At 26.0% G+C, this 22,737-nt stretch overlaps 1 protein-coding gene across 2 annotated transcripts in view; it reads left to right on the top strand.

Moving 5' to 3' along the window:
• LOC119683146 (probable nuclear hormone receptor HR3) overlaps positions 1-6,589 on the top strand; it is a 65,568-nt gene extending 58,979 nt beyond the window's left edge. The window contains exons 3-9 of one of the 2 annotated variants that reach the window (XM_038096757.1): positions 984-1,149; positions 1,224-1,387; positions 3,484-3,587; positions 5,116-5,262; positions 5,470-5,713; positions 5,841-5,991; positions 6,065-6,589. In XM_038096757.1, the coding sequence (XP_037952685.1) occupies positions 984-1,149; positions 1,224-1,387; positions 3,484-3,587; positions 5,116-5,262; positions 5,470-5,713; positions 5,841-5,991; positions 6,065-6,185 (1,097 nt within the window). In that variant the 3' untranslated portion in view covers positions 6,186-6,589. The remainder of the gene's footprint in view (positions 1-983; positions 1,150-1,223; positions 1,388-3,483; positions 3,588-5,115; positions 5,263-5,469; positions 5,714-5,840; positions 5,992-6,064) is intronic. The other variant, XM_038096759.1, reaches the window with a different exon arrangement.
• Positions 6,590-22,737: the final 16,148 nt, after the last annotated feature.

Genomic DNA, 22,737 nt, shown 5'->3' with positions numbered 1-22,737 from the left:
TTCTGCAAAGTCGATAAATATATATTAAGCCGTGACGTGAGCAAGGGTGACTAGGTTATACATGTATAAATCCTCACCTTATCAATATAATCTATGTTGAGATAATCAAAACAACACAATTTCGATATATTTTTATACAATATTATAATACTAATATTAACCACAAAATTTTTATTAATGAAACTTTAGAAACACTAGAAAAATGTATTAACTACACAAAAAGGAATGATAGAAGATTCACTTCTAATTTTTGAGCAAAAAATTTAGTTATATAAGGTTCTTGAAAATATTTTAGAGAGTTTTTCGAATAGCAAAGAAAGAAATGACAAACACAAAAATTTATTTAATTTTATTGAAATTTGGCTGACCATGTAACGCTGTTTCGAGTATTGTCCCTGAAAATAACAATAAAAAGAAACTTCTTTCAATATATCTAAATAGACCTGTATATAAGTTAAACTGTTGCTAAATTTTACTATAAATAATACAGTGAACTGCAAAGAAACTTCAACAAAAAATATTTTGTGGTATGACATCCTTTCTTAGCGAATTCCTCGCTATACAGCTGCAGTCAATATGAAATTTTAAGAATTAGTTGACTTAAGGAATTCTTGTACTTTTTTCAATATTTCCAAACCAAAAAATATTTTTTGGTAACGGGCTCCCTAATATATTCCCGTTCAATAATACTGAACCGAATATCTTTTATCTATCGCGAAGCAAAGTCAGACACTTATGTATGTGACTGGGAGTATCAGGTTCTAAATTTTTTTAATATATGTTTGCATAAACCCTGATACAAAAAATATTAAATAAATCTTGAATAAAATATTGAGAAGCAATAAACAAATATTTATTGTTTATATAAATTTTAATCAAAGCAAATATAGACATTAAAAATAATATCTTAAAATATATATACACATTTCATTATAATTTAATGAATTTTTTATTAATCAAAAAATATTTAATATAATTTTCAGCTGTTAAATTTGGCAGAATGTCGAAAAAACAAAGAGAAAAAGTTGAAGATGAGGTCAGGTTTCACCGAGCACAGATGAGAGCGCAGAGTGACGCAGCTCCAGATAGTTCTGTTTTCGATACACAAACGCCGTCTAGTAGTGATCAATTGCATCACAGTTATAACAGGTATGTTGATAGTGCAATGGATCTCTCAAGCATCCAAACCTATAATTAAAAATAATTCAAATATTATTTTATAGTTATGGTTACTCCAGCAACGAAGTTAGTTATGGAAGCCCATACGGTTATTCAGCATCAGTAACTCCTCAACAAACAATGCCGTACGATATATCAGCCGATTATGTTGATAGTACAACATATGAGCCCCGCAGTACAATGATGGATCCCGAATTTATTAGTCATGGTAAATTTATAATAGATTTTTATTAGCTATATATTTATTGTAGACTATTTAACTGTATTTAAAAAATATTGACTCTTCTTCGATATTTATTAATAAGTTATTTCTATCTTATTTCTAATTTCTTAATTTTTTTAATTTAATATTTTAACAGTTCCGAAACTTCTAACATATGTATTGTATATCTGAGTATATAATTAAAATTATAAAGATATCCATAGTTTAAGTATAAGTCATGAAGTTTTAAAATATTTGGTGCTTACATAATGAATTGTATTATTTGGATGTTTAAATAATAGATTTAAGAAGTAATGCTGGTCTAATCACGTCACGTCCAACAAAAAACCCAAATGGGAAAGCCTCTGTTTGATCCAGTTTTTACATACGGATGTGAAATGTGAACTAAAATATTATATTAAATAAATCAAATTTTTCAAAGATACATTATAATATACTAGCCAACTAATGATTGAAATAGGGAGAGAATGAAATGTATTTATTACTTGATCATGTATATATAATCCAAACAAATAGAAAAATCTACACCTAAAAAGGTTAAGTGCGTCGATTCGTGGATTAAGTGCATCGAGAGTAAATAGATGCATAATGTAGGAAGCAACCTCTATTACCATAAATGAATGCTCTGGTTCATTGAATTTCAATGAAAAGATATCTAATGGCATATCTATAATTAACATTGTCATAGTGTGATTTTTAATATATATAGTAAGATAAAATCGGTTATTGTTTATACTTTCAACTTATGATTAGAAAAGAAATGGTATTAATATATTCTCGTAAACTCTTCATGGGATCATAAAACTAGATAAAAACTAGATTTAAGTTAGCCACGATAATAAAATTAAATACACTGTTATATGGTGATGTCTTTATTTGCTTTGGAAATTAAACTACACCAATTACTCATAATTATGAAGATAAACTCTAAAGGAATATCGTTTTAACTGTCGTCTATCAATTTAATAAATAAAGCAAACAACTTTCACCAGGTTGGTGCTCTAGGTAAAGCATTTCTAATCAGAAATTATGGATTTGATGAACTGCCCAGATATGGTAGTACTCCAACGTGAAACATAATACATATATTTTTGTTTCCGTTTTTGAATGTATCATTAGACATAATAAAAACAATTTTTAAGGCAGGGAATAACTGGCAGGCGAGACAAATCTACCGAAAATAGATCATATTAAACCTGAATTTAACAAATAAAAGTGTCATTCTGGTTACGATTAGCATAGTAGGTTATTGTTAAATGGAGAATAGAAAGAAAATATTGAATATCCACACTAAAGATTTCTGTAAAAGCTTTCTATGTAAGGTTATAAAAAAGCGACCGAAAACATGTAATCATCTCCATATCGAGCAGTTCTTAGTAATAATTCCTTAGAAGATTTCAACTTTATAAAACAACTTTATAAAACTTATAAGAGTTCCCATTTAAACCTAATGATTTGCTAAAATAGGCTTAGTATAGTCCTAAATGGAACCATAACAGATCGCAGGCCTATGTGTGTCGCAATATTTTTAATATAATAATAATAGCAATGAAAAATTCTTAAGACATTCCATTTTAATTATAATCTTTAAGAAATAATGGATCCCATAAAAAAATACATAAAGGATGGAGCCCTGAAATTATTTGCGAAATCTGACAGACTTACCAATACTGCGTTATCAAATCTCAGAATGGTTACAGGCTCCTCGGGGAGATAAACAGATCTCAGGTCAATTATTGCTTAGTCTGATGAAGTGATAAACAATAATCTAGTCAAGGCGCAAAGAGGGGTTTTGAAGAAACCTCGCTGTTAATAGAGAGTAAAAGTACTCAGATCCACTGAATCAACTATCCTCAACATAATAATAAAGTTAAACTAGCACAATATTCAAAAAGTAGAAGTATTCGATTTGATTTCGAAAAAGCTTATTTTTTTTTGACTTGACCTCTTCTTCCATTACAGCATAGGGCCTCCGATAAATATTTTTTTACTTCTATATACATATCTTCAGTTAGTTTGATATGCAACCTATATAATTTAAAAATTAATTATCAATCATTTTGAATATCTAATATTTTTAGCTGACGGTGACATTAACGATGTACTCATAAAAACACTGGCGGAAGCACATGCAAATACGAATACGAAACTTGAAGTCGTGCATGATATGTTTCGAAAGCCTCAGGTAAGTGTTCTAAAGTTTTCCTTATCCATTATCTTTAATAGTAAATAAACTAATTAAGAAATGTTCCTAATTTTTTATCATTTAAGCATAATATTTTCAATTTAATTTATGTAAAAACATATTCTGACATCCAGAACCCGCAACAAACCTATATAAGAATAAACTGTTGAAAAGAAACCGCTTTACACTAAGTCGTATAAGCAAAAATCTAATTATGTCCAAAGAGGCATTCCACTATAATATACCACAAAATTAATGACTGCTATTATGATTCATTCATATATCATGTACTACAGTGTAATTAGCTAAAATTCCAAGCTAGAACTGTCAGTACAGTACATAAATTACATATATTAATACTATGGATTCCAATTGGTAGTCTATTAATACCTGACATATTAAATGCAAACAATTTTACAATATAATTAACCCATATTTAAATTTCCACATAACTAGTTTTTACTACATAACTTCAGTTATGCCGCATCGCATATGTTTAAGATGTTTCCAAAGTTATATAGAGTATATTCATATTTTACGAATATATATGTTATGAAATAAATCTATATTTAATTATATATGGTAATATTTATTCAAAAATTGTGGGTCAGAAAAGAATAAGATAGAGCTACTCTATATATGTACAGTTCTCATCAGATGATGTATATATTTACAAAATAACAAAATATATCTTTTAAAATTTTAAATTTATTTTGTTTTCCTGAAAGTAATTAATTTTTTGTGAAGTGCCGATGTACAAAGAGACTGATATGATTAGTTTGGCTAGCTAAATTGACAAAGATTATAATCTATGGCCTTCCATACCATGCGTTATATTATTTAGTTTTCTATCTCTTATGTGTGCAATAAAAACATTGTTCTTTTAACAAAACCATAGAGTGTTTTCTTAATTCATATTTATCAGTGATATTGCAGCAGGCAGTTTTATTAGAGTGTAAGTGAGTTTGTTTTCTATAGACAAACTGCCATTGGCATCTATTAATTTATTAATCTATGCACTTTATCAGCATATCACGACTTCATTTACATGATGACGCCTTTTTGACAATATATTTGAGTAAAGTCATCTATAAGTACATATTAGATCAAGCTGGTCGTAGTGCAAAAAGGCTAATAAACTATGATTAGGCCTAACCCATAAGCTATTACCATTAGAATTGAAATAAACAGGGTACCAGATCACAATGGAGCGGAGTATCGCGACCTTATTTGATCTTTTGTGCCATATCATTACTATTACCAAAGTCATCTATTCTAAATAACTTCTTTTAATATGTTATATATCAATACGCTAATACGCTACTTTTATATAGAAACCACCAACAGTTTATTATTACCGCACAGACTAATTGGCGTAAGATGGCGTGAGTGGGATTCTAATTAGTGTAATCAATGTAAAAAGTTTATGACTTAAAAATTCGATTGCTCGAGAAATACGCTATATAGATATATATATATATTTACACCATTCAAATTTATTAACAACTGTTTATTATTTATTTTTTAGGATATTTCAAGAATACTTTTTTATAAGAATCTTAATCAAGAGGAGCTTTGGCTAGACTGCGCAGAAAAATTAACCCAAATGATACAAAATATAATCGAATTTGCAAAGCTGATACCTGGTTTCATGCGTCTAAGTCAGGATGATCAGGTAAAATATTATATATTTATAATTTTTTATTATTGTTTTATTATTGATTTATAAAATTATCATATACAGTCAAATTTCCATAGTCCTCGAAATTCTCATAAGTCGAACCTTTTCTTTGCAAAATGGTACTTCGAGTTATGGAAGTCTGACTCCATTACATACCTATAATAAATATATAAACAAATAATAATTATTTATTTTGTTTAGATTTTACTTTTAAAAACTGGCTCATTTGAGTTGGCAATCGTAAGAATGTCTAGATTGCTCGATCTCTCACAGAATGCTGTGCTCTATGGCGATGTGATGTTGCCACAGGAGGCATTTTACACATCAGACTCGGAAGAAATGCGTCTTGTGTCGCGTATATTTCAAACGGCTAAGTCTATAGCTGAACTTAAATTGACTGAAACAGAGCTGGCACTATATCAAAGCTTAGTACTGCTCTGGCCAGGTACTCTCACTTATAATATATATTATATTGTAATAACAATTAAGTTATCATTTGTTGTTATTATTAATAATTTATGTATTATTTAATTTTAAATTTAGTGTATATTAATGATTTAAATTTACTATAGAACGAAATGGAGTGCGTGGAAATACAGAAATCCAGAGGCTTTTTAATTTGAGCATGAATGCCATACGGCAAGAGCTTGAAGCTAATCATGCGCCCTTAAAGGGAGACGTTACAGTTTTGGATACGTTGTTAAATAATATACCCAATTTCCGGTATTTGATTAATATAGAATTTCTTTTAAAATTAATTATATATAATAATATATTATTTTTATTTTTAATTTAGCGATATTTCAATAATGCACATGGAAGCACTGAGTAAATTTAAGCAGCAACATCCTGAAGTCGTGTTCCCGGCATTATATAAAGAACTCTTCTCAATAGATTCACCGCAGGATCTGACATAACACCAAGAGAACTTTGTTGAGACCACAGCCGCAATTGATGTGCCGCATGCGTCTGAGACCACAACAACAAACAACATTACAACAACAAAGGACCATCAATAGTTGTTGACGGAATGTACGAAACAATTTGGGAAATTATGTGAAAGCAGCATGGAAAAAGGGACGTAGTAAAAATTCAGAAATAATAAAAATTATTAATAAACATTTATTATTATAAACAAAAAACAAGAAACAAAAAACAAACAACAAAAAACAAGAAAATTATTCTCAGTTATTTCTTTGATTGTTAAAATTTGCATATAAAAAAACACAAAAACAACAAACATTAAATAAAAAATAAATATTATAAAATAAAAAATAATTACAGACGAAATTCAAAAGTCGTTAAGTGGTGGACAGGATGAACAAAGTTTAAAAAAAATTCATTTTAGCAGAAAAGTATAAAATTTTAATTTTAAGATATATTTATACAAAATTTAATAAAAATATAATTAAGTAAAATTAACAACAAAAACAACAGCAATAAGTTATTATATAACAACAATAACCGAAATAGAAATGATTAACGAATAAATACACACTTATATAAAAATCAAAACAGACACGCCCATGCACTACACACACACACATGCATACACACATATACACACAGACATCCCAAGAAAACAAATCCATATAGACATATGATTTCAGATATATAAGAATTAATTAATATAAATTTAATTAATGCATTTCATCATTATTTCATTTCAAAAACCAAAAAGGAAATAACTGAAAAAATTTCAATAAGAAAATAGCATTAATATCATTTTTTTTACGATGGAAAAGAAATTTCAAATTATATATATATATATATATATACATACATAAATAATGAAAAAAAAATAAAAGAATTTTTAAATTTAAAATTATTAGCAAAATTACCCACAGTTGCTCAGAAACACACACACACACCGAAACACACACACACAGAATTCTTAACACACCTTTGCTGCTAATGTTAATTATATAAGCGAAAATATGGATTATAAGGATATAGGATTTTTTTTTAAAAATTTTTTTCGACAATATATATAATATTGGTAAAAATATTTTTTGTGATAATTTTTTTTTTTGGATTAAAAATTTCATACTAATATTATCTTTGGCAAAAAATTTTATTATCTTAATTATTAAAAATATTATCTTTTTGTTAATAAGTTTTTTTGCAATAATTTAATTTTTTTTCTGCAATTATTTTTTTTTTGTATTATTATTTTGTTGGCAATAAATTTTTCAGGTAACAATTTTTTTTTAAATAATTTATTTTTGGTAATAATTCTTTTTGCAATAATTTTTTTTTACAATAAAATTTTCACGTTTCGCAATAATTGTTCTTTTACAATCTATATTAACTTTTTTTAATATTTTTTTTTGGAATAATTACTTTTTTTTGGCAATATATATATCTTGTGACAGTAGCTTTTTTTTTATTAATACATTTTGCAATAAATATTTTGTCGAGTAATTAATATAATTACAAAATTTTTAAAAACGTTACAAAAATATTTTTATATACTTTTTACACATTATTATTTATTTATTTTTTGGTTATAATGGCTTTAAATAAATTTTAAAATTTTAATTAATGTGCAATATTAATTTATATTTATTATTCAAATTTATTGAATATATATTATTCAAAAAAAAGTTTTTTTAATTATAAATGGTGTTACTGCGGCCATTTTTAATTTTGAATGATTTTTTAAAAATACTCTACAAAATTAAGTGAAATCAGTAATTTCATTTAAATAAAAAGCTAAAATAATTGGTCAAAAATTTGAAAAAAATTTTTTTTTTGTATTTTTAAAATATTCAACAGTTTTATAATTGTGATTTTGAAATGCCTACATAAATTTTTCACACAAAGTCTTATACAGTAATTCCCAGAGGTTACTGTATAATATAATGCATAGGTATATAACAAAAAAAAGTAATACATAATAAAACCAATAATAAATTCACAATAAATTTGTTTTCTATTTTATATTCAAAAAATTTATTGCACATTTTTGTATTCCAATTTCAATATTTTTTAATTAGATTAATTTTTTCAATTAATTAAAAACACATGCCTAATTTGTATTTAATGATATACAATTATTGACATTTATTTATCTTTAAACTATAAAGTGGTTTAATTGATATTTTTAAAAATTAATAAAAAGCTTTTGAGGACTAATTCATGTATTCAGGGAACCTTTCTAATGGTTTTTAAAGTTTTCAAAATTAATTTTAATCAAAAACTTAATTTTTGTTTTTTAATAATTCAAATCAAATGAAATAATAAGACATAATAATATCTTTTCACTATGTATACCTTTTCCAATCAAATTTGACTTTAATAATTTTAATAGCATTTTTTTAAACCTTTTGTGAATTTTTAAAAATAAGAATGTTTTTCAAAAATATTTTAAATAATTTAATAATGAGGTTTTTTCGAACAGTAGTGAAATACAACAACAAAAATTTTATTTTTTATATTATTTTAATTAATTGAATTTTTGGCTGACCATTCACCTATTTCGAGTATTACCAAATACCCATCATCAGTGGTTTTAGAAATAATTCTTGTATTTAATTATTCGTAAATAATTATTTTTTTTTTTGAGACTGCAAGTACCAGGAATAATTTAATAATTAAATAATTTTAAAATAAAAACTAACACATTTCTAATATATTTGAATTACTTTTAACATATTTTCAATTTACAAAAAATTAAAGTTATTTTTAATTTATAAATGGGTATTGTTTTAAATAATTTCATTATCTTTATTCCTACAGAGATTATAAAAATTTTTAAATAAAAAAATTTAATTTATAAATTGCAATAGTTGAGAGTAACATTTTAAGAGCGTGAAAATTTAACTTACAAAATAAATCACAATATTTTAATGTATAATATTTTATATTTAAATTGTTAAAAATAGTGACAATGATTATAATAAGTAATATTAAAAGTAATTAATTAATTAATCACATTCATATATTAATACAAAATTAAAATTAAATTTTATATATTTAAAATTGTTCGAAATTTTCTATGCATAATAACTTTAAGATAATTAATTACACTATAATGATTTTATACATACTATATGTAAAATAATATTAATAACAAGATAACAGACACATATAAACATAAGCTCTAACATTTTCAAACGACGCGTACATTAAAACTGTCACGAAAGTTCCATAGGTCCCAACACCATAATATATGGTACTTAAAAGTAATACAGTGATAGGTCTGTTACATGGACACTCTCAGATATAAAAATTTGTTTTCCCAAGCTAGTCCACTGTTTTAATTTAACATTCAAATCTGTTAATTAAACATTCAAATTTATGTATACAGTTCTCTAAACCGGAAGATAGTATTGTTAAATGTCTTCAACTAAAGACATCGATGTCAACTAAAGAGAACCTTAATTGTATTCAAATATTATATTCTGAATACACTATATTATTGGCTGTGACTTCAAAGTCACATAAATGTGAATCAAGTAGAGCTACTCTTTACTTACCAATAATATTAATAATATTATTAAATATTAATATTAACAAAAGTAATACTTTACTTACTAATAATAGTAAAAGTAATAATGTCATTTTTCTTACTCCTAAAGTGATTATCTAGAAAAATTAATAATTTTTTATAAGCTTGTAAAGGAATTAATAATGAGAGAAGCTCTCAGAAGTAGTAATGAAAATTCGCTTACTCCGAAAGTCACTATAAAGAAAAACTTATGAAAGAATAGAAAAATTGGAGCTACTGCCAGAAGTAACAATATAATTTTTTCATAATAACTTCTGAACTCAGTATAAAACAGAACCTATTATTCTGATATTAAATTTTTATATGATACTTTTTACTATAAAAATAAATTTTTCACTCTAAAAAGTACAAAGAGTAATGACTATAGTCATGAATATCAAACCAAGGGCTTAGAAAATTTATTTGTTTTATATAGAGCGGTATTATTATATGCATATATATATGTTATATTAAAACTTTTGACTTAGAAGAATATGAAGATTTGGTTCAAGAAGATTCTCAAAAAATGTGTTCAGTATAAAAAATTCTTGAACCGGATGATGTTCTGATTTTTATTAAATCGAAGGAACTTTCGAAGCAGAGGATATTGGAAGATTTATCAATAAATTTAATAGGAATTTTATTTAAGTCAATATATAAAAATTTCTCTATGCATAGTTTAGTAGATTTCGTTGATTAAAGTGTTAATACAAAATAATTTAAAGACTAAGCATACGGATCTTTTCTATATTGCCAATAACCATAAACAGTGGTGTTTGGAAATATACTTGAAAATCAAATTTATATTCTGTCATGAAATATGCTGGAGTTTAATATAGACATTTAGAAATTCATTTAAATAATGGAATAGAACATCATTTAAATAATGGATCAGTTAAGTGATCACAGACATTATTGAGCAAAAGAGCTTGAGATACTAACTTACGTTTTATCGGACATCACTAGACATGACAATGTAATCTATTATAATATATAGTAATGAATTATTTTATTAATTAACTGTATTAACATGCTTTTGCAAAAATTTAATGAAAGGCGTAGTAGTTGGCACCTAATAGTGGGTCTGTACGTGGGTTTAAATTAGTTATGTGAGATGATGAGAGTTATGGGATGGGAGTTGATGAAAGTTATTATATTAATTTTTAGTTAAGCCATTACTTAACTCTAAGTAATAAAGCCAAACATTTAAATTATTTCTAAGGGTGTACCATTATATTCTTATGTGTGTGTCTATGTTTCTCTCCATTAATAAAGAGAATAATTACTTGTAAAAATTAAATTCTAATGAAAATAATGTTGGTTTGATAATTCGGTATAACTTAATTATATTTTTACATTATAATTAATTAATTCATTTAATATTTTACATATAAAAAAAATTGATCACGTCAAGTCAAACACAACACAAAACAATTTTTTAATTATAAAATATTTTTCAATTATCCGCCAAAATTATTTAAATGGTTTTAATTTGCACATATTTAAAAAACAATTTTAGTTAAAAAAAAAAATAAAACAGTCAACAAAAAAACAATTTTTTAAATATAAAATCTTTTCAAAGCTAACATTAAAATATATTCAAACAAGTTAAATTTTCACATATTCAAAAAAAAATTTGAAAAAATCACATAAAGCCAAGAATAACTCAAAACAATTTAAATATAATATCTTTTACTATTTAACATCAGAATATATTTAAATTAATTTAATTTTTTAAATTTATTTTTAATAATAATTTATTTTAAATAATAAAAAAAAATCATATTAAAAAACAATCACACAAAGTCATAAAATCACATATAAAACAATTATTAAAATATGAAGTCTTTAATAAAATATTTTTTATTTATTTAATTAAAATTTTTTTAACAAGTTTTTAAAAGTTTTATAATAAAAATTTTTTTAAATTTAATATTTAATTTAACATAATTTTCAAACCTTAGTAAATAATCCTATATGTCCATATTTTCGTTGAATAAGAAACAAAAGCGGCGCCTTGTACATTTGCTTTAAATACATAATAAAAATAAAAATTAAATCAAAACAAGCTTAAACACATATATAAATTGACAAACTATATATAATTAATGTAAAAAATATTTTAAATAAATTTTTTTTTAATGGCAACAAGTAGCAGATTTTAAGTTAGGTAAACGGATTTGGTGAGGTGAACATATATTTAAAAAACAAAATTTATATATATATATTTATATATTATTTTTGTTGTATATTTACCAAATATGTTTTATTTTTACATTATTTCTATGGAATTTTATAAATAGTTTCTTATTTTTAAATTTTTAATTTTTTGTAAATTTTTTTTTTTATGATTTTTATTTTACTTTAATATTTTTTAATAAAGAAACAATAAAATTGAGAGACTTAAAATAAATTTATGTAGATACATATAATATATGTGAGTGGTTTTGTACTGAATATGCATTTTTTAATTCGAATTATGTACGATTTTATATTAAAAAAAAACAAAGAAAAAAACAAATCAATTAATAAGTAAAAAAAAATTTTAAGATATGATACTTTTTGTATAGTTTTGTTGTTGTAATATTAAATATATAAATGGAAGAAAAAAATAAAATTCAATTGCTACATATACAATATACAATATTTTATTGAGTTTTATACATTTTTATATTTTACAAAAAATTTATTATTATTATATGTATATATGTATGGATTATTGACACTTACAAATTGCGTTAATAAGAAGTCAAATTGTTTTTGCAGTTCATATAAATGATATATATAAAAAATACACTTATTATTACAAAACAAATTTTTTTTACTTTTTTTTTAATTTTAATTTTAATTTTTTTACAATACACAATTATTTACTATACGACTTTTTTGGTCTACACTAGAAGTACACATATTTTAATGTTTAAAATGCGCCGATGAATAGAAAATGTAATTTTGTTATAATACAAAAAGAAAAAGCATTTTTTTTTAAATTACAGGAAGAAATAAAAACGTATATAAAAATATCAAATTTTGAAAAATTATTTTAATTCATTTTTTTTCTACTATTTTTTTTAATTTTAAACATTACTCCTTGTACACTGTTAAAAAAAATGTGTAATAATAAATATGCAACCACTCCTCGAATGCTGGTCACACAATTTTAATATACGATTTTATTTTCATTTTGTGTTTTTTTTTTTTTAAATATATTCCAAATAAAATTGTTTCGTAACAGTAAAAATACTGAAATAAATATAATAAAAAAAATATTTAAAAATTATTTGAAAGTCTTTAAAAAGTCTTTAAAAAACTTCATAAGTCTTAAAACACTTAAAAACAAAAAACAAAATTAAATTTTCGTTTTAGATTTTTGGCCTTAAAATTAGTTTAAAGTTTAAAACAACAGAAACAAAAATAAAATTAAATAATATATTAAAAAATATATATATTTAAATACTTACATGTAAATGTAAAGCCCATTAATGTTAACATTTAATTATAAAAAAAAATAGAATTAATGAAAATTTAATATATAATAAAATACATTAAATATATATGTATATATATATCTTTATATATATATATGTATTATATATATATACAAACATATATTAAATTGTTAAATTTATATATATAAGTTCTTAGAAAATTAAAAAGGAAAACGTTTCAAAATGTTTTTATTTTGATTTTTTTATTTTAAATAGCATTATTATTCTTATATTATTAAATATTATTATATAATATTATTATAATTATATTATTAAAATTATTATTACGTTGTTTAAGTAGTAGAAATGTAGTTCTGAGGTTTGCACGCGCTAAAAAGTATATTAAATACATTTATAGACTATATATAAAAATAATTTTGAATTTTTATTGTGTACAACAACAGCAACAAACAGAAAACAACTCAATTGTAAGAAATTTTTTAAAATGAAAAATATTTTTTAATTTATAAAATAATTCATATATAAAAAAAATATCAACACTAAATTGAGAAAATAAAAAAATTTATTAAGAAAATCGGCAAACTTTTTTATTTAGTTTAATATGTATTACAAGAAGATAAAGTTATATTTATTAAATAATTATAAGCATTTTGTTGATTAATTATTATCATAATATTAATATAATTTTCATATAAAAACTAAAAATTAAATTTATATCTAACAGTTTTTATCGAAACCCACAAACAAAATTACTTAGCAATATATGAAAACCGATATAAAAAAAAAACGATATATACATATAGCAGAAAGGTGAAAGCATATAACACTCAAACACAAAAAAATAAAAATAAAAAAAGAAAATTATAGAAAAAAGTAAAAATTTTTTACACCTTTTCATACGTTTAAATTAAAATAATTTATATTTAGTTTTACTAGATGAATTCATTTATATTTGTAAATTGTTTTTAGATAAATTTAATTATATTTAAAACCCTTTAAATAATTACAAGAAAACAGCAACAAATGCAAAACAAAACACATAATTAACATAAAAATAATTCAATTCATTCTGAACAATAAAGTATATCTGAATTATATATAAATTTTGTAATTTATTTATCATATAATCTCTATTCAAACAGATCGGTTAAATTTTTGTAGTGGCGTAAATATGTAATAAATGAAAATAAAACCTCCTTGACAAAATACAATCTACATTGTGACCGAAAAGTTTCCGGTCATAAATAAATAAAACGCAAAATTCTTAATCTTCATCAATATTTATTTTATCTCCTTTCAAATATGCTCCATTAGAAGCGATACACAAATGCAACGTTTCTTCCAATCAATCAAAACATTTTATTATAGGCGCTTTCCGGTATGGCTTTGAGTTCCCTCTGCGAATTCTGTTTTACGTCTTCTATGGATTCAAAACGCGTTCCTCTGAGTGGTAATTTGAGGTTGGGAAACAGGAAAAAGTCACACGGTGCAAGATCAGGTGAATACGGTGGCTGTTCGATGGTATTTATTGAATGTTTGGCCTTAAAATCGTTGATAATGTTGAACAAATTGAGGTGAATCGGAACAAGCCGGGCGTTGACACGTCGCATACACAAATTGTCCACCAAAATCAAACGAGCCATCTCACGACCGATGCCTAGCTCTCGTGCTATCTCTCTAACACTCACATGAGGATTTTTGAACACGATTTCCTTTGCCTTTTCAATGTTTTCGTCGGTGGTAGAGGTCGAAGGTCGTCCAGAACGCGGCATGTCTTCGACGGTCGTACGACAGTCCTGAAAGGCTTTGTACCACTCATAAACTTGAGTTTTCGATAAAACTGATTCCCCATAAGCCTTTTGTAGCATTCGCAACGATTCTGCACACGAAATTTCGTTCGAAAAACAAAATTTGATGCAAACTCTTTGTTCAATATTTTTTTCCATTGTTTTTTTCGCAACGCACTACTGAGGTGAACTGGTTTCAACAGCTGCGCTAACGACTGGTCTGACAGATCTGCGCATTCATTTTGGCCATAGGTAATTAGGACGTTGCTGCCCAAACTACATAAACTTAAAATATCGAAAAATATACAGCGCGCGAATTTTAAATGAGAACCTCCGAAAACCTTTCGGTCACAATGTATAGATAATACTTTGCAAAAACACTGACAGTTCACTGACTTTCCACTATATCTCTCTGTTAGCAGCGACCTCACTATGACACTATGAACAATGAGTTAAAGAATATACTGCTAAAAAGTGCTTCAAGGTCTGTTGTTATATGATACAATAGGTGAAAAGAAAGGGTAAAAGAAACAAGTAAAGCTATGTATTTGGTATTTTTGACTTTACTGAAGCTTATATACCGTTCACACTAATTTCAAAACCACTTAGAGGTAATATATATTAACATACATATAATATAATTATCGGTAGCATATATATAATATAATATATATAATACTAAACAGATCTATAAGTTTTTTGTTCACATCTATAAGTTTTTTGTTCACATTTCTGTTTTGTAAAATAAAAAAGATCTGAAATATCAGTTTGCAAGACAACTATATCAACATCTAAACTAATCAATATTATATTCAGTACACTTCCTTTCTTCCATATCAGATATGGAAATTCCAAATTCCAGATACCAAAATTCTAATTAAAACAAATATATTTAAAAATAAAATGGTTTTTCTTAGAAAAATATGTTTATATACGAATCATATCCAAGTCTGATTCGAACAGATTGCATTCTATCAAAAAAGTAGTTAATATGGCTGCTATATCTAAATCTATGAACCGATATGAATAAAATATTTTTTTTATATAGATATAAGTATAAACCAAATTTTACCAAATTTTATTTAAAATTTTTTATTAAAAACGGAGATTTCTCATATCCGACTATACAAGGATCTCCAGGGTTTCGAGCTGAGAATGTAGGATTTTTTGTTCGCAGTCATGTTTGACTAAATGAGTTGTTTCGGCCAATTTACAAAATTATAAAGAAAATTTCATTCCAATAGCTTCAAAATGAGGGGTTAGATGAGAGAGTTACATGAATTCAACCCGTCAGACTGATCAGGAGTGTGTATACTTTCTGAGGTCTGCGTTTTTTACAATTCGTTATTAAAATCTTGACAAAAATCCTTTTTTTTTACCCTTTTAATAGTAGATTTATTGATATCAATATAATGTGATATCGTATACCGATAACACATTATCTGATGCTATACTGTATAATACGATATAGGTATACTAACATATAATATGATAAAATGCAATTAATGAAATGTGATATATGAGGCAAGTACCATTATTTTCAGACTTAGTTTAGAATCTGGGGCTATGCATATAAGCACATTGGACCAGACGTTAGTCGCTAGTTCATTATGATACGTTAGTTTATTATGATAGCGCTAATTGTGAAAATATTTTTAGTATTAAGCTGCATGGGCATCTAAAGAGCTCCTGAAGTGGCAACACATGCAGTCTTCTGTATTTTGCTGAGTTTCTGAATGTTATAGTTTTTGTCCATAGCAAAATTTCTTACATCATTTCATATATATCGGGTGGCAATAGGATCAGCGTTGGTTGTACTTTAAGGCGAATGCTTTAAGTAGTGATTTATCTGCCACTGCAACGCTTTTATTGTTAAAAACAAACAAAATTTATGTACTTATGCAGGTGCATCATGAGACATTCCTGCGCTAATAACAAGTCTTTTAAGGTAACATTAAATAGGTGCATTCTATAATATAATCTGTTGCTGGAAATTCTAACGAGACCAGAAAACCATAGATACATGTCCGATTTGTTTAAGCACGCATCGCATTTTCATATAAAGTCTTGGTAAAATAATATAAGATAAGTGATTAACGCTCGTGTTTGTCGTCTCCATCCGATGTTTAAAATAAATACTATATTTATATCAATGATTCTTATCGTAATACTCCGCTGTCGAATTTGTTTTATAGTCTACTATTAAACACAATTATTATCAAATTGCATTTTTGTGCTTTATTTAATCACATTTTATTTGTCATAATATGTGATTACTAATTATTGGCGAGGATACTTTTAAACCCGTCAGAGATTTCCTCTATATTCTGATCGCCATAACTAACAACAACGATGTCAGCCTGTAAGTTAGACGGAGAACTACTACGGTAAATAGTTGCTACAATAGACTCAAAAGCCAATTGGAATGTAAAATTCTACCTCGTTAAGGCTCATTCTGCCTGTACTTCTGTATGGACGTTATCATAGAATAATAAAGCAATATTAAGAGGATTCGATAGTAAAGTTCTTCGTAAGATTTTTGGTCCTCTTCAAGTTAGCGATGATTACCGTATCGGAATGCGCTACGTGCTCACAAAATTAATATATTATTAATTAGAGGTGAAAAAACTAAAATATATTAATTTATTTTTAATTTTTTGATTTCTTTATTATGTATTGAATTAAAGATTATTTAAATGCGTAATTAAATCCATTAGTTTTGCAATATGTGTTGATGTTTTCTCAAGTTTCATTGACTGATAAATAAAATTGCATTAGTTATTATTAAAAATTATGACAAATAGATAATGAAATCGCCAATATATTAAGATGTTAAAAACACTTTAATATATGAGTCTATCATTTTTTATTAGAAAATTAATGCGTTAATCTCAAATCACTGAACTAATAATTATTCAATTAATTCCTTTTGATAGAGTTTTCGGCTTTCAAGAGAAAAAGCCAGGAGACGACAAGGCCGATTAACGATTTTGCACCACGCAATATTCAAATATAAAATTTGGACTGGTTTGGCATGAAGCCAATGCAGATGTAGTAGATCACCTCAAGCATCGTTTGAAAAACGTGTAAGATACAAATGCACATTAAGTGGAAATTTCAATTTTACACGGCCATTAACAGTAAATTAATCATGTCTTTCATGTATAATGATTAAAAGTGATATAAATCTAATATTATATGTCATATGTACAAGTATACGGTGTAGATGCGTTCTTGATCTAAAGGAGTTTTCTTAACAAAAACTAGTCCGCTACTAATTCAATAGAGTCATTGCCATAATCTTAAAGCATGTCGAATGAATGTGAAAGAATATCGACCAGAATATCGGTCTTTTAAAATATGCGTACAAATCTCTTGGATGAGTTCTATGTCATTAGACACTTTCCTTTCATTGAAAAATCCATTTCTCTGCACATAACTTGTATTAAAAGAAGTGTGTAGAGGAGTTGTCGAAATTGTCAATGTATGTGATCGCTAGTAGTTGGCCTTAGTAGAAATACTAATTTTTAAAATGGCCTATTTACATCAGAATGCTTCTTGTATATTTACCATAAGAGTGTAATATTTCAAAATGTTTTATCATATTTTAGAGAAGTTTAATTCCAATTTCATGAAATTTAGTAAAATTCTTGAATAATCTGAATAAATAATTCACTTGAATAATAAATTCACTTACAATTTTGTGGAAATTTGCGGTGAACACAGACCTCATTAAGCCATAACAGTCATCATTTTATATGTCATTCCGATAGTTTCTAAACATTACTGTGTTCGTTCAATGGTAAAAAAATACCCGAGTACATGAGTGATACGCATGGATTACAATCGATCATAACATATTTTCCAAATGAAATTCGGTTTAATTCGTTTCTGAACTAAACACAAGGTAGATTCTGTGCAGGTTGTACCATGGTACTACAAAAATGGAAAAAATCAAAGTATCACCGATTTTTACAGAGCGAGCCATAATTAATAACATTTCCAAAACAGAAGTTATGATAGAATGTAAGGACGATTGCAGGCTTAGATAAATTTAACTACTTGGAATCTCTTATAATTAACACCGGCGGCAGTTCTGAAAAAAATAAACATCGTATAACAATGGCAAGATCTGCAACAACAAAACTTGTAAATATATAGAAAGATATAATTACAATCAAATCTACAAAGCTTCGTGTTGTAAAAGCCTTGGTGTTTCCTATAGCTACTTATACAGTCGAAAGATGGAGCATAAATAAATTGGACAGACAGAAGAGTAAGCCTTTTGAAATGTGGGTCTATAGAAGAGTTTCAGAAATTCCATGGACTGCTCCCCGAATCAACGTATCTGTACTCGAAGTATTACATGTAAATACCAGGCTTATGAAAATCAATCATTTAACCCACTTTGGTCACGTAGCGAGGCGATCAGTAACTCTGGAGCAAATGGTTGCTAAAGGAAAAGTAAGCGGAAACAGGCGACAAGGACGGTCATCTTCACATTGGGTAGATCAAATCCTCTTCTTGGTAAAACAATGAGTGGAGCGATGAGTGATACATGCAAGAACAAAATGGCACACCGAAACAAAAAATGTGCGTTTATAATACCACCACGTACTGTCAAGTGCAAAGGATGGAGAAGGAAGATCCAGTAAAACATTATCTGACGACTATGATTACAACACACGTATAATTTTGACATTGTTTGGTTATTTTCTGTAAGAGTTTTGAAGGCTGCTGATTTATGTACGCTAAAATATTTCCCAGGCAACTCGGCAATTGGAACTCCATGCACTCCAGTGGTTCTAAATTCTTTAAATGGTTTTATAATATATGTTATTATAACAGTTTTTACAGTTTTTTCTGTTCTTATACGACAGCAAATTTAGTTTTGAAATTTCTGAAATAGGAACTTAAAATTTGTTGCAAATTAATGATGAAATATATCGTTTATTTGATTTCTCGATGTCTTAATATTTCGCAAGTTGATAATGTCATTACAATTAAAGTATGGCTACTTTTTATTAGATCAAAACAATCTTCAATTATTTTTTATATATTTATATCTATTCATACTCATTTTTTAGACAGGAAACTATTTAAATAATTTTTCCTGACTATTATTACTTTTTCTGCATTTTTTCTTGAAGAAAAAAATATCTGCTTTTCGTGCAGAGTCTACCTGGTTACCCATATTTCGGTCATTATCTGGATTGAATGTGGTCTTACCCACTAACTTCGATGATTGACTAATCCGAATTTTATTACTTAGCGGATTTTTTGAATAAATTTAACACATTTCACCATTTATAAAAGTGTTTCGTAAAAAATTTATTGGCAGTTGTTACCTAATTTAATGGAAACTACTTTTAATTGTTAAGAGTTTTTTCGTGTGATAAATTATTCGATCCGGTGTTCGAAGTTACATTTCGCACTCATTCGGTTAACTGATTTCGCACAGTTGAATGGTAACAAGTCTAATTACGGTGAAATAAAAACTTTTCCAAGTTCATTAAACTTAAAAAAAAAATTAAAAATCATTTATTTATGTCAAACGCATATCAGTAAACGACTTTGTAATACCCTACACAATCTGATAGAAGAAACCGTAGAGAAATATATAATCCATGACTTTTGGAATTCAGGGAGAAATACATGCTTCTATCAATTCTCTACTAAGAACTATTTTTTTGTGAATATATAAATTATTGAATTATATGATAATTAAATGCAGAGTTTATATGAAATCAATATCCATAAAAATAAAATTATTACTCTATAAGGAACTGAAAACAGGTTTAACTGGCAAGAAAATTGTTAATAAAAATCTCGGTGTAGGTTATACAAATATCGATCTCAGAGGACTAGTATACGTATCATCTAAAATATAGAAAACATGGTATTACTAAATATATAGTAAAAAATTATTATATAGTTACTTATATCAATCTGTTATACAATTACATAAAACTATTGAAATTAACCGTTAATTTTCTAGAATGACAATTAATCCAAAATTTCTTTATCAGGAATATATTCTAAAAACGAAAAAAAAAAAAATGATGTTGAAAACTTAATTTGACTTTGGATAAACAATCGTCGTTTTAAATACAAATAAATTGTTGATATAAAATTTGTTGAACTAATTGTACTATTACAAAAAACCAGTGGATAAATGGACAAAAACTTGGAGAATCAAACCAATCATCATATCAATCTATTTCACATAGATCCCTTAACCATAAAGCAAGTTATCACCCCATAATACTCCCAGGTGCTCTAGACCTCAATATTTGCTAAGGATCATTCTTAGCTCTGTAAGTGTTTTAGAAGCTTCCAGGCTAAGAGGGACTCCGTTACCATTTCACATATAGTTACCACAACATTATTTTCATTTTGTATTTAACAAATTATCTAACTTAATAGTTGCGATATCAGGTTTTCTTGATTTTTCCTTGACATTAGGTTTCAGAAAGTGATTCTTGATCAATAATAAAATTTTCTGCCTCATAAATACAGCTAATACATAATAATGATATTTTTATGATTACGAGTCCACAAATTAAAATGATTTACTATATCTGTAATCCTGGTATATCATCTAAACTTATTAATATCCTCAGCAGTCAGTACTCAGAGAATAAGACAGCCATATGGAAAGAAGAAGAATTATTGTCGTAGTTTCCTTCTGATTTCAATTTCAAACAAGGGTACGTTCTGGATTCACTTTTATTCGCCCTCTATATTGATAATTTGGTTGTAAATTTATCTGGAGGTATATTAATTAATGATAATGATAAATGTTTATAATTTTTTAATTTAATTTAGTTTAATAAAATGTTCTTTTAAATGTAGATGATAGGGACGAGTTTTAAGCCTGGCACTTGCAGTCCAACAAATTATATAGTCCGTATAAAGTAATGTAATAAAGTAATTAAATAAGAATTCGAATATTTAATAAGATCACTGATGATGAGTACTTGATAATACACGAATCAGCGTTATATGGTCAGTCAAATTTTAATAAATTAAACAAATTTTTATTGTTGGTACTTCATTACTATTCGAACACTTCATATTTTATTTCCTTTATTTCTTTCCTTACGTCTTTAATGATATAATTTTTTGGGATACTATGTTATTGGTACCGGTAAAGTGCTGTACAATATTTTCTTTTCAGTATTTTCATTATATTTTATTATAATTTTATTTCTATTTTTTTATTATATTTTTTTATTTTTTTTTTTATTATTATTACCGCATTTTTTTCAGTTCGAAATACATTTTAGATTAAGAAACACTAGTGTACAATACTTTCGTATATTGTAGCAGATGGATTGGTGTTGAAATATTAGATTGTCTGATATCTATATTACACTTTTAAGATATATCATTATATAATCTAAAGAGTAAATGCTTCATAACACGGATATCATTTATTATTGTGCCTTATATACTCCAGATAATTCGAGAAGATCTTTGTAAAGTACTTCAGAAAGGTTAGTCACCTCATGTTATTCCCGTAATAAATAAAATTCAGGTAATATCCTATAGAGATGGCATAAATTATTTGGATAATATATGTTGCGATGAGTATAACGGTTGGTCCAAAATTAAAGCATTTCAATACATCAATCCGATTTCAATACATCAATCCGATTTCAATACATCAATCCGATTTCAATACAGTTTTTTATTTGTAACTTCTTCAGATCTACGATATGTAATCTTTGAATTGACT

Source organism: Teleopsis dalmanni, chromosome 2 (genome assembly GCF_002237135.1).
Source record: "Teleopsis dalmanni isolate 2A chromosome 2, ASM223713v2, whole genome shotgun sequence".
Classification (NCBI taxonomy): Eukaryota; Metazoa; Arthropoda; class Insecta; order Diptera; family Diopsidae; genus Teleopsis; species Teleopsis dalmanni.
Note: the sequence above shows the minus strand (reverse complement) of the source record. Positions and strands in the feature narration are given on the sequence as shown.